This window comes from Lipotes vexillifer, unplaced genomic scaffold, assembly GCF_000442215.2.
Source record: "Lipotes vexillifer unplaced genomic scaffold, Lipotes_vexillifer_v1.1 scaffold618, whole genome shotgun sequence".
Taxonomy (NCBI): Eukaryota; Metazoa; Chordata; class Mammalia; order Artiodactyla; family Lipotidae; genus Lipotes; species Lipotes vexillifer.
This window is the reverse complement of record NW_006799025.1, coordinates 511,745-524,124: the sequence shown is the minus strand read 5'-3', so window position 1 is coordinate 524,124 and position 12,380 is coordinate 511,745. Positions and strand designations below refer to the sequence as shown.

The window sequence follows — 12,380 nt, the reverse complement described above, 5'->3', positions numbered from 1 at the left end:
ACACTTCTGAGGCCAGTGCCTCAGAAGCAAGCCAGGTATTACTTACTGTTAGTACCATTTGATATTTCTTTTTGTTCTGTTTAATTTTTGATAAAAATGACAAATGGTTAATGTAGGCAGAATTATAGGAAATTAAAACCAGAACAGCTAGCAGAGAGAGTCTGCATAGCTCAAGATTTGGGTGAAAATTTTTACTCTGGTTTTTATTCACTGGATTTATTTTCACTTTTCCAGTTTTTTAAAAAAAACTCATTTTTTCTTCCCTGTTAAGATAAAAGTATAAATTCAGCTTAAACACTACCATGAGTTTACTTGATCTGCTATTTATTGGGTAACATAAAACTAAAGGAACATTTAACTCCATCACGTCTAACTTATCTTCCTCTTCTTATTTTTACGGAGACTGCTGTGATCGTGAAAACTACGAGCCATGTGTAACCCGTGGGTGGCATGGTTAGGAGTGCTGCTGCCCTTGATAGGGTTCACTCATTCAGCCCTCAAGCCGGCAATGCCTCCAGTGATCAGGAAATGACCTTTCAACATTTTCTGGGCTGCCCCAACAATGCAGTGTCAGCATTTCTTCATTGTGGATCTGAACCCTCAATTATTTAATATTATATCAAATCCTTTAGAGACTCAGAGTGGATCAACAATTGCCATATTTTATCCAAGTGAATTAGGGTATTATCTTTATTTCTCTCCAGAGAGAAAATCCTTTAATGGAGGGATACCACAGATTATGAGCCTTTCCAAAGGAAGACCACTGATGACATTGCAAAAGTTGTCCTTTGATGGAGGTCAGAAGGTCTTGCTGTCATTGACTGGGAAAGCTAAAAGCCACAATGGGACAGAAACTGGGGCAATAAAGTAATGTAGAAACACTACTCCTGGGCTTCCCTGGTGGCGCAGTGGTTGAGAGTCCACCTGCCGATGCAGGGAACACGGGTTCGTGCCCCGGTCCAGGAAGATCCCACATGCCGCGGAGCAGCTGGGCCCGTGAGCCATGGCCGCTGAGCCTGCGCATCCGGAGGCTGTGCTCCGCAACGGGAGAGACCACAACAGTGAGAGGCCTGCGCACCGCAAAAACAACAACAACAACAAAAAAACTCTACTCCTTAGCCTTTACCAGAAACCACCATCCTGACTGGTCAGAAATGACAGTGAAAACAGTTGCCTAAGAGGAATTTGAAACTGCTGGAAGGAGTATTATGAATGATACTCTCACACTGGCTTTAGAAATGGGACTAAAATGTGGATTATAGGGTAAATCCACAGACATACACAGGTCATCGCCCAAGTGATGAAATTTTCTGCAATGACCAACTCCAGTGGCTATGGGAAAAAAGCAGAGCACTTTATACTTCCATGTATTTGCATAAAATATTGAAGTCAAGTTTAAAAGCTTTGAAATTTGTTCATTATCAAGTTAGAGAAGCTATGAGAATTGGTGAAATGGCTAGACATGACTATGTTTTACCAGTTATTTTTTTCTCCAGACCATTTTATTTGCATAATATTGAAGCTTTGTCACAGGTAAGAAGAAATAAGTCACACATAAAAAATGGAAATGTAGCAGAATAACTCTATGAAGTTTAGGGAAAAAATGTTTTAGGATGCTTATTTCCCCTTAATGATAGAATGCTATTCTGAAAGCTATATATTCCTTCAACTGTCAAGCCAATTCTGAAACAGTGTCACTGACAGATGTTTACTTAGAGTTTTTAGATGATGATTCCTACCATCTTAGCATTTACAAGGGTTTCCTGCAGAACAGTTGTTAAACTTAATTTAAATCATGTAACATAGATTAATTTTGACCAGGGAGAAATTTCATATTAAAGAAGATCTTAATATGAAAGAGTAGCAGCAATTTTCCAAATCAAAAATATACAAAGTAGAGCTTGGGTAAATTATTAACCAAGTAAATTTTCAATATATTGCATTTTTAAGTTTTAATTGATTAGGTTACTTGAAAAATATAGATCCTGTTGATTTTATCTTTATGAGTCTACATTGTGATCTAGTGGTGAGTGTCAAGGCACTATAAGTGCCTGTTATATAAATAGATAGATATTGTTCTTAGACTTAACACAAGGTAGGAAGGACAAAGATGTGGGAATGAGCTGTTTTGGAAGATAATGAGTTTGTAGACACTTGGAAGTGATCAAGCGTTAGTTAGATTGTCACTTACATAGGGCATTGTTATAGGGATTCAATCATTGGATGTGTGGCTAGATGAGAAAACCCTTAAATCTCCATCCATACCTGTAAACTCACAATTCTGTTATTCTTGTACCCAAAAGAGAAGCAGGGCTGTTGGATAGATAACACACAGCTCACCTTCTTAAACCACTTAACGTTTGAGATAAGGACATTTAAATGCAGTATCAATTCTTCCTCAAATATTTTACAATAAAATCTACTGACCCAAACACTGTTGATTAGAGTTGACGTTTCCATCCTTTCAGGATTACTCAGCATTATTCAAAATGAAATGTTCATTCAATAAGTTTAGGAGGAAAAGAAACATAGCACCATGACAAAAAGTTGGAGGATCTCAGAGGTCTCTAACCCGCCTCTCACTCAGACATGGATCTTTTCTTACCTGCTTTAGCACTTTTTGATGGGGCTCTCCCTATTCCAGAAGGAAAACTGCCCTATGGGGACAGTATTAATCCCTGGAAAGTTCTTGAGTATGTTGAGTCTCTTCTGCCTCTGGATAACTTCATACCACTACTAGTTCTAATTCTAACTTCTCGTGCAACACAGAATAAATCAAATCCTTATTTCAAAAGTCAGTTCTCCAGGTATTTGAAGACATCAGTCATGCCTACCAAAGTCTTCTCAATAAGTTATTCCTCAAGTAACAGATCTCTCAAATCATGTCACTTTCTCAAATCCTTTTGGGAAAAAGACTAGGTTATATTTATTCATTCAAAAAATATTGAGTTGCTACAGTGTGTGAGATAAAATATGTTGTTAATAATATTGAGTAGAAAATAATAATAATCCATGCAGATAGTTTGTCTTGATAGAAAATGAGAGAATGAGATGAGCCATATTTTAATGAAAGTCTTTTTCATAACTTTCCCATTTTTTGGTACTTTTTGATTTTGGAAGTAAATTATGGGCTAAATAAGTGAGCTCTACTTCAGAAGACTAAAACTCTAGAATTACCTGAGTAATAGTATAATGAAGTGTTTTAATACTATCTTGTTGCTTTCCATGTTTCACATATCAACAAACGGTATGGATCTTTCTCATTTACTGTCTAAATAACATTTATTATGTTATCATAATATCATTATGTTCTTCATATTATAATTACGAAATCACTTAAAACCAACTCTGCTGAATATTTTCTTTCCAGTGTCTCAGTTTAACTGAGAGACTTGATTTTCATTTAATGAACACAATGCTAGTTAGTATAATGGAAGACTGATTTTCTTTCTTGTTTCATTACTTAGACAAATTGTGAAACACAAGTACTAGTGTTAGTAGAGACTTCATACAATGCAGAGGAGCTTTGCTGTAGCGTGGCCACTTTCTCATTCTGGCTTTTGAACACTTTGCCTTTCTACTGGATCTCTGATTTTCCACTGGAAGGAAAGAATGCAGATGGTCCGTCAATCATTCCCTCTGTCTTTCATCTCTCCCTATTTCCTGCTTCTTTACTCTTGGTCTATAATCATGAATGTAACCTCCTCTCTTTCTCATCTTGGTGAATTATAATCTACTTAGTCACCCAACTTGAGAGTCACTTGGATGCCTCCCTTCTCTTTCCATTACCCAGTAGGCAACTAAAACATCCATCTTAATTTCCAAATAACTGTTCAGTCTGTCCCCTCTGCTTTACAAGGACTGACCTTGCCTTTGTTGAGGCCCTCATCATTTCTCACTGAACAGTTTCCATCATCTCCTATTTGGGGTCCCTGCCTGCCATCTTGATTTCCCCCTCCAATATGATTTTTTGTGACAGCCAAAAATACCTATCAGAGTTGCAAATGGGGACTTCCTGGGTGGCACAGTGGTTAAGAATCCGCCTGCCAATGCAGGGGACATGGGTTCCATCCCTGATCTGGGAAGATCGCACATGCTGAGGAGCAACTAAGCCCGTGCGCCACAACTACTGAGCCCGCGTTCTAGAGCCCGCGAGCCACAGCTACCGAACCCATGTGCCACAACTGCTGAAGCCCCCACACCTAGAGCCTGTGCTCCACAACAAGTGTAGCCACCACAATGAGAAGCTCACACACCACAATGAAGAGTAGCCTCCGCTCGCCTCAACTAGAGAAAGCCTAGGTACAGCAACGAAGACCCAACACAGCCAAAAATAAATAAATAAAATAAAATAAATAAATTTATTTTTTAAAAGTTTCAAATATGTGGCCTTCCAGTAGTAAAACTTTCTTGTAGTTAAACCCTAGGACTTTAAAATAGCGTAATAAAATAAAATAGCATAAAAGACACTTGTATTTGGATCCTACTTATATACAATGATTCAGATGCCTTTACTTCTCCCCAAGTCCCCTGTGCTTTTTACCGTAAGAGTTACTTGCACTTCTCTGGATGGATCATGCTTTTTCGTACATATGAGCCTCTGCCATTTTTCTTCCTTCTGGATATAAAACTCCGCTCTCTCTAGTCTATTTTATCAATTTATACTCATTTCCAAAGACCCTTCTAAAATTTCACCTCTTGAAGGAAGTCTTCCCAGACTTTTCCATGCAGCATTAAGCACTTCCTCTAACCTATATAGATCTTGTTGGTGCTAATATGTAATTTAATTCGTTACACTGTAGTTATATATGTCTGTCTCAATCATCACAGTAAAGCACTCCCTCAAGAACAGGAACTGGAATCTATTTCATTTTTATATTCCTAGTGTCTAGAATATTGCCTGGAGCATCATAAATATTTATCAGTATCCCAGGCAGAATTACCCTTTCCAATTCTGCTCTATAGTCCTTTGTTTTAGACACAAAGATAACATTATCAATGGGCTCTTTACCACAGTTGATGGATTGAGACTTACTGAATTGTCAGTGACTAAATATGGTTGGCACAAACCACTTGTGATCCTTCTCTTTTCTAGGAGGACTTAGTACATACAGTTGGTGAGAGTGCAGCACTGGGGACGGCAGGAATAATATTGTGGGGAGGATATGAATATTCTGATTCAAAGGTAAGCAGTGATTACTCCGTCAGTATCTTGGAGGTCTTCTAGATATTGATTTTTTTAATTTTTCAGGTTGGAGACAAACGATTGCAGATTATCTACTCACTTGACTTTAATAAAGCGCAAAGAGGACAGGCACTCACATTGAGCACTTACTCTGTACCAGCCACTGTTGCTGGCAGTAGCATGGAAAGGGCACAAGTTTTCCAATCAGACAACCCTAAGTGATCATTCAAATTTTACATTCTAGGGGTGTAATCTTGGACAAGTTAATTAACCTCTCTGAGACTCCATTTCTCCATCTAAAAAAAAGGACTGAAATAAAACCTACTTTGCCAGAATTTTGGTAGATTAAATGATGTAATATATATGTGGCAAAGAAAGAATACTAAACTTTAAAAATAAATACTTTTTCATCCACACGGAGGATGGATTCTCCAAAAGTGATTCTTTATTTTCTGATTATCTATGATAGAAATGCTCATGGGAGGAAAAATATATTTATGTAAACTTTATTAACAATCTACTCTTGATAGAAATGCTCACATGGAATAACTCTATTATTTTTCCACAACTGACTTTGGACATGTTCAGTTGGTGGCCTGTCACATTACCTAAGTGAAAATTCTGAAACCACAGTTTTTCCTCACTTCTAGGTATTAACAAATAGTTCAATTTTCAGGTATTAAAACATCCAGTCTCATAAAATATAAAAACGGCCACGTCTTTCTCATTCAGCATTGCACGAGTCAGCGTGGTGGGGTTAGTAAGAGCAGGAGGGTTGAATTGCTTGGGTTCCAGTGTTCACTTTTTTGCTATCTACTAGCCATTTGACCTTGAGCAAATCTCTACAATTTCTTTATCTGTAAAATGGGGTGAATAATAGTATCTATCTCATAGGGCTGTTATGAGAATTACATTATTCATACATGTAAAGCACTTAAAACAGTACCTGGCACATGGTAAGTGCTATGTAGGTGGTGGTTGTTATTCTCCAGGTTAAAACTTCTTGCCTCTCCTCCCCACACCCCAAGCCTGGGTCTCAGTTATGGGGAAGAGGAGTACCATCAATTTCGTTGCTCATTTGCTTCAAGGATGGGTAAGGAGGCTAGGGTGGAGAGGAGACAGCTGGGCAAGGTAATTTTTATTTATTTGGTGATGTTTATAATTATTGTTGTCTCTTGAAGACCTTTGCACATGGCTGCCACGTAGGGTCTGGCTCCTTCTTGCATGAGGGGCCCTTGAGATTTGGTTAGGGACACTCCCAACACCCACAAAACTTGCACCTCCAAGCTTTTGCTCCTGAGGCATTGGAAAGAGGGAGCTGGCATATGTGGAGATGGGGAAGGCTGTCAGAGCGGCAGGCTGGAAAGAGGATCAGGAGATCAGACTGGAGTAGGTTAAGGTTGAACTGTTTGTGAGACATCCAGGTGGAGATGTGAAACAGGCAGGTGGGTGTACAGTCAGTCAGGGATAAAGTCTGGGAAATACACATTTGGGAGTTCTATTTAAGGCAGTGAGATGGGATGAGTTTATCCAGAGAGAGAATAACTGGAGAAGAGAAAGGGTCCAAGAACTAAGCCTAGGGCACTCCAGGGTTAAGAGGTAGGGAAGCTGAGCAAGAGCTAGTAAAGGAGATTAAGAAGGAGCATTCAGTGAGATAGGGAAAACCAGGAGAGTGTGACATCCTGGAAGATGAGTCAAGAAGGAATTTCAAGGAAGAGGGCTGGGACAGAACAGGGGATGCCCCAGTTGAACTTGATTGGGTTTACCTGTGTTCTATGCTCTCTTTGATTACAGTCTCCCCCCAATCTTTTCTTTTCTCCCTCCTCCCTCCCCCTTCTTTCTTTCTTTCTTTTTCTTTTTCTTTCTTCCTTCCTTCCTTCCTTCCTTTCTTTCTTTCTTTCTTTCTTTCTTTCTTTCCTTCCTTCCTTCTTTCTTTTCCTTTCTTCCTTCCTTCCTTCTTTTCTTTTTTCTTCCTTCCTTCCTTCCTTCCTTTCTCTTCCTTCCTTCCTTCCTTCCTTTCTTTCTTTCTTCCTTTCTTCCTTTCTTTCTTTCTTTCTTTCTTTCTTTCTTTCTCTTTCTTTCTTTCTTTCTTTCTTTCTTTCTTTCTTTCTTTCTTTCTTTCTTTCTTTCTTTCTTTCTTTCTTTCTTTCTTTTCTTTTCTTTCTTTCCAGGTATCTGCAGCTTTCTGCTTGCAGAGAAATTAAAGCTTTGTCACTCTTAATTTTAAACTGTGGAAACACTTCATTAACATTACATTTATATAGTCCTCTACCCTTTCCCTTCCTTCCTTCCTCCCCTTTCCCTCCCCGCGCTGTCTTTCTTTTTTTCCTTTCTTTTTTATTCTATGGTTTCCTGGTTTTATTTTTTTCCATCTCTCCTAGAAACCTCCTCAGATGCTTCAGATAAGGAGTCTTGCCCTGACTAAAAACGGCATTTTTTCCTAAATACAGTATGAAGCTGACCTAGACTGAATGTGCCTTGAACAAAAATATTACACACAGGATTTTCAGAACTTGTAATTGCCCAAGTGATCCTTGTTCAACTGCCTGCCATTAGGTGCTTTATTCTGCCTGATGACTTTGCATTTGAACCCCTAAATCCTTATTAGATGGATTCACATTTCTGGGGCCTCTTCTCCCAGAGAAACTATCCCACTGTTTTAAATTAATTGGAGTTTTTTATGCAAAATAACTGATACGCTAGTTGAAAACACACTTTATGTTTATTGAATCTACTAGGATTTTCCCATAGTCCTTCCTTTATGGATCAAGGCAGGCATTGGTGAAGATTCTAGCCAGATTATTCTGGGTTAGCTGATGATGTCATTTCAATTAGGCTAGCCCATTCTAGCCGCACAGTGTGATCATCCATAGGTGGAAATGTGTCCTAGTGTTAAAGCCCAAAACTGTGGACACATCAATGGCACCCAACCGTAGACTTGTGGGAAGACAACCTTACTTTCTATATGCTATACAAGTGACTTAGGTATTTGGTTGTAAATAATGATCTTTCGTAGACTCTCCTACAACCCAACTGATGAATAAATAATGGATGATATATTTATACTATGAAACTGAATCACAGCTAAATTTTTTTTTAAAAAAGGGCTACATGTATGAACATGGGGGAAAAAAATCTCAAGAATGTTGTTTGAAAAGCAAGTTGTATGAAATAAAATATCCCAAATAATATAAATTTATATAAAAACTTAAAAACACACTGGAACTTCCCTGGTGGTGCAGTGGTTGGGAATCTGCCTGCCAATGCAGGGGACACAGGTCCGATCCCTGGTCTGGGAAGATTGCACATGCCGCAGAGCAACTGAGCAACTAAGCCCGTGCGCCACAACTACTGAGCCTGCGCTCTACAGCCCACGAGCCACAACTACTGGGCCCACGTGCCACAACTACTGAAGCCTGTGCCCCTAGAGCCCGTGCTCTGCAGCAAGAGAGGCCACCACAATGAGAGGCCCGCCCACCGCAGTGAGCAGTGGCCTCCGCTCGTCACAGCATGGGGGAGCCCGCACGCGGTGGCGAAGACACAACGCAGACAAAAATAAATAAATAAATTAATTAATTAAAGAAAAAATATTACAAAATTAAAAACGCAAAATAATATTACATATTGTTCATAATTACATTTATATGTAGTAAAGTTATAAAAACATGGATGCAAGGACTACGCCCCGCCCCCAACTTCAGGAGGACGGTTATCTCTGCAGAGGTAAGAAGAGGAATGGGATAACTTGGCAGTCTTAGAAAAATCTGACCTGATATTAACATAGAGGAAGTATCAGTATCAAAATTTTTTCACAATTAAATTTAAATTTAAAAAAATCCCACATTAATGATTTTCTTTGTAAAGTGTTACTATAAATTTCTCTTTAAGGATAGTCTCTAGTGGAAAAATGTGGAATCATCTTCCCCCGAAAATGGTATGAAATTGGTTCGTTAGTGTATTCCTAATCAAAGGCATGGATCATCACTTATGGGACTTTATAAGGGCTTAGTCTATCATTTAAATGATTAATCACTGAAACGCTCTTTCTTCCCAGCCTTACCAGATATAAAATTCAGGTATTAATAAATACCACCTGGATAATGGAATCACATTTTGAAAGTGATCTAAATAGATCTCTGTTTTTCCTACAGGAGACCTGCTTGTTTGTGCAAAAATTCATTCAAGGGCCATTGGACCGTTATGCTGTTAATGTGACAACAGCAGCCAAACTCTGCAGTCAAAGTCTATGTCACAATAATGGAAGATGTGTTCGAAAAGCACCTGAATCATCCTCCTATCTGCATATGCCTGAAAGTAGCAGTAAGAAATATGTCCTCAGTAAGAGTTGAGAGTCATCATTTCTCCAGCCAATAAACTGAATACAATAAAGGACATGAAGGATGGGCTTGTGTGTCACTGCTGACATGGCTGGCATGGAGAGTCTTGCCAGCAACGTTCTTTGGATGTCTTGAGAGGGAAGGATAAGCCTCCTATGGCTAACTTTAAATGATCGGTTTCTCTGCGATTCTGTTGATTTTTCTTACCCCCTACGACAACGTCCATCTTTCCTTGAAATACTGAAGGGTAGGAGATGATAATTTTTTTTAACTTCAATCTACTTCTAAAATATCTGTTGGCTTTAAAGTAAAATAAATAAATAAATAAAGGGTATTCATTGGCTCCATAGAGCCATTAGATAGAGCAATTATTTATTGGGTGCTTACTTCATGCGAGGCACTAAGGGTAAGGATGTGAATGTACCAAACTCTCTGTTCTTGGGGAGCTTAAATTATTGTGGGAAAATGAACGATAATAAATAAACAAATACGTTTATATCAAATGGTGCTAAGTGCAGTGGAGGATAACAAAGCAGGGCAAAGGGATTAGGAAGTGTGGGAGAGCACTGGAAATTACATCTAAGGTCGTGAAATGTGGCTCCCTAATGAGAGGACCTGAAGGCAGGAGGCGCAGATCACAGATGTGTCTGAGAAGAGCGTTCTTGGATTAGGGAAGAGCAAATGCAAAAGTCGTTAAGTGGGAGCAGGTTTGGAGGGTTTCAGGGCCTCAAGAAGGCCACCGTGGCTGATGCAGGATGAAGAGTGAGTCAGGTCATTAATTGACTCTATTTGAACTAAGAGTTTGAGTGAAGGTAACTTAAAAAAAATAATTTAAGAGAAATTTCTGGAAGAAAATGGGTCAAGTAAGATGTATCTACATTTTATTATTTTTTAAAAAAATAAATATACACTTAAATTGGACAGCAACAAGAGCATCTATTAGGATTAGATGTTGCTACAATAGTTTTGAGACTCTGATTGCTAATAGCAAATTGAGAAATTTGTCATAAGGTCATGTGAGATATGGAACGTACAATAACATGGGAGCTACAGAAAGCGACCATTGTGTTACAGCTGTTTCTGCTCCACCAATTGGGAATTCCTACATGATACAAGTGACCCCAGGATACCAAGTCATGGGGCAAGAGGGAATCTATACTGAATGCTGTAGGGCTCAATTTTATCCAAAGTATCTCTAGGGCTCTTAGAAATTCATTTGGCAATCATCAATATCAGAAGGTAAGCCCTATTAGACTCCCATAAGATGGAATTTATATAGGAAATTCTTTGATGTGATACCTGCTAGTTTAATTAAAGTGTACTGTATCTAAGCAATTTCCTTTGAGTTTTGAATGCATGGCAAGTCATTTGAAAAATTCATATGATGACTTGATCTGACCTAGTTGTAATCCAGATTATTTTCTTTCATAAAGATTCAAAAGAGATTATCTCAAATACTGTTTCCCTCCTTAGTTTAGGGAAGATGTTTTCCTGCCTGAAACTTTCCAAATATTAGACTTTTCTTGGTACTTTATCCAGGCATATAGAACGTTGATAGGTAGATCACACTCAGATTCAAACTTCATTTGTTTGTCTATTTTCTCATTTTCAGGAGAAGTAACTTTAAAGAGGCAGTGAAATACAGTAAGCTAAATTGGGGGCTATTTGTAAGTTCCCCTATTTTGTTGGTATCCTGCTGCACCAAGGCTGCAATTACAGTAATTCGATTCTCGTGCCCAAGCAAGAAATGTTTCTACAACTGTTAAAAAGTTGATGCTAAGCCATGATAAGTGAAAAAGAATAGCCCCTTCTATCCTTACAGTGATAAGTTTTTCAACGATTATTATATGAGTTTCAATATGCAGTGAATTCCAGTAAGGCAGGCAAAGGCAAATATTAATACATATTGTCACCATTTTGAAGATAAAATAAGATGCAGAGGTATTGAGAGGTATAGCCAATTTTACCCACTAATCAGTGAATATATAAAGGATGGCATACACATCACTGCTTTCCACTGTTTAAACTAACAGTGCCTCCAGAATAGTCAAGGCATAAGAAGAAGGATTAAGGTAGATGAAAGAAAAAGGGAAAACGTATGGAAAAGACATAGAAGAAAATAGGACCCCCCAATTCTATTCCCCACAAATAATCATTTAACTTTTTCTAAATAAAAAGCGTTATATTTTATTTCACTTAAATTTAATAGCAAGCAAAAGAAACTAAAACCAAAGGATGCCACATTTCTAACAACAGATACTTCAAAATTTTTTGCTCGTTAAAAAAAAAATCTGCTCAGGTTAAAAACAAATTATGAAAAACATTGAATTTTTGTTATTTATTTTGACTTGCATAACTTTGGGTTTCCAGACCATAGTGCTTAGTAAACTGTCTCATAAGAACTCATCAATTATGTCTAATCCAAAGACAAACACATACATCTCTATTTTTCTTAAATAAAAGATCGAAATTTAAACTCCATTACTACGTTTATGATAATTCTCCAAGAGCCATTAATGAAGGATACACTGTAATCAAGATATCTTATAAATACTACAAACCACTTTAGTAAATGAAACACACCTTGTAAGATGATTGGTAATACCTGTTAGAAACCCTGAGAGTGCCCATCTCGCTCCCGAATTACCTGAGCAATGATACTTTGTCTGTTGTCTAGGGCAGTGTTGTTTCTTACCTCCCATTAATTGTTAAAAAAAATCAGTACCCTTTATTGGACACAAACTTTTTGGTGAGATACTTGCTTTTTTCCAGTCTTGTAATTGTTCCACACCATTAACTTTTAAATCAGAAAGAATGTATGTCTTCATTTCAGTAGCAGTATGTCATACTTTCTGGTC

At 38.0% G+C, this 12,380-nt stretch overlaps 1 protein-coding gene across 1 annotated transcript; it reads left to right on the top strand.

The window, feature by feature from the left end:
- The first annotated feature begins 430 nt into the window (after window positions 1–430).
- LOC103091191 (hyaluronidase-3-like) lies at window positions 431–9,695 on the top strand. The gene is given in 7 exon segments (XM_082931519.1): window positions 431–749; window positions 752–872; window positions 1,100–1,246; window positions 1,248–1,533; window positions 5,096–5,185; window positions 9,337–9,526; window positions 9,529–9,695. Coding segments are annotated over 7 exon segments (1,320 nt in total).
- The last annotated feature ends 2,685 nt before the right edge of the window (window positions 9,696–12,380 follow it).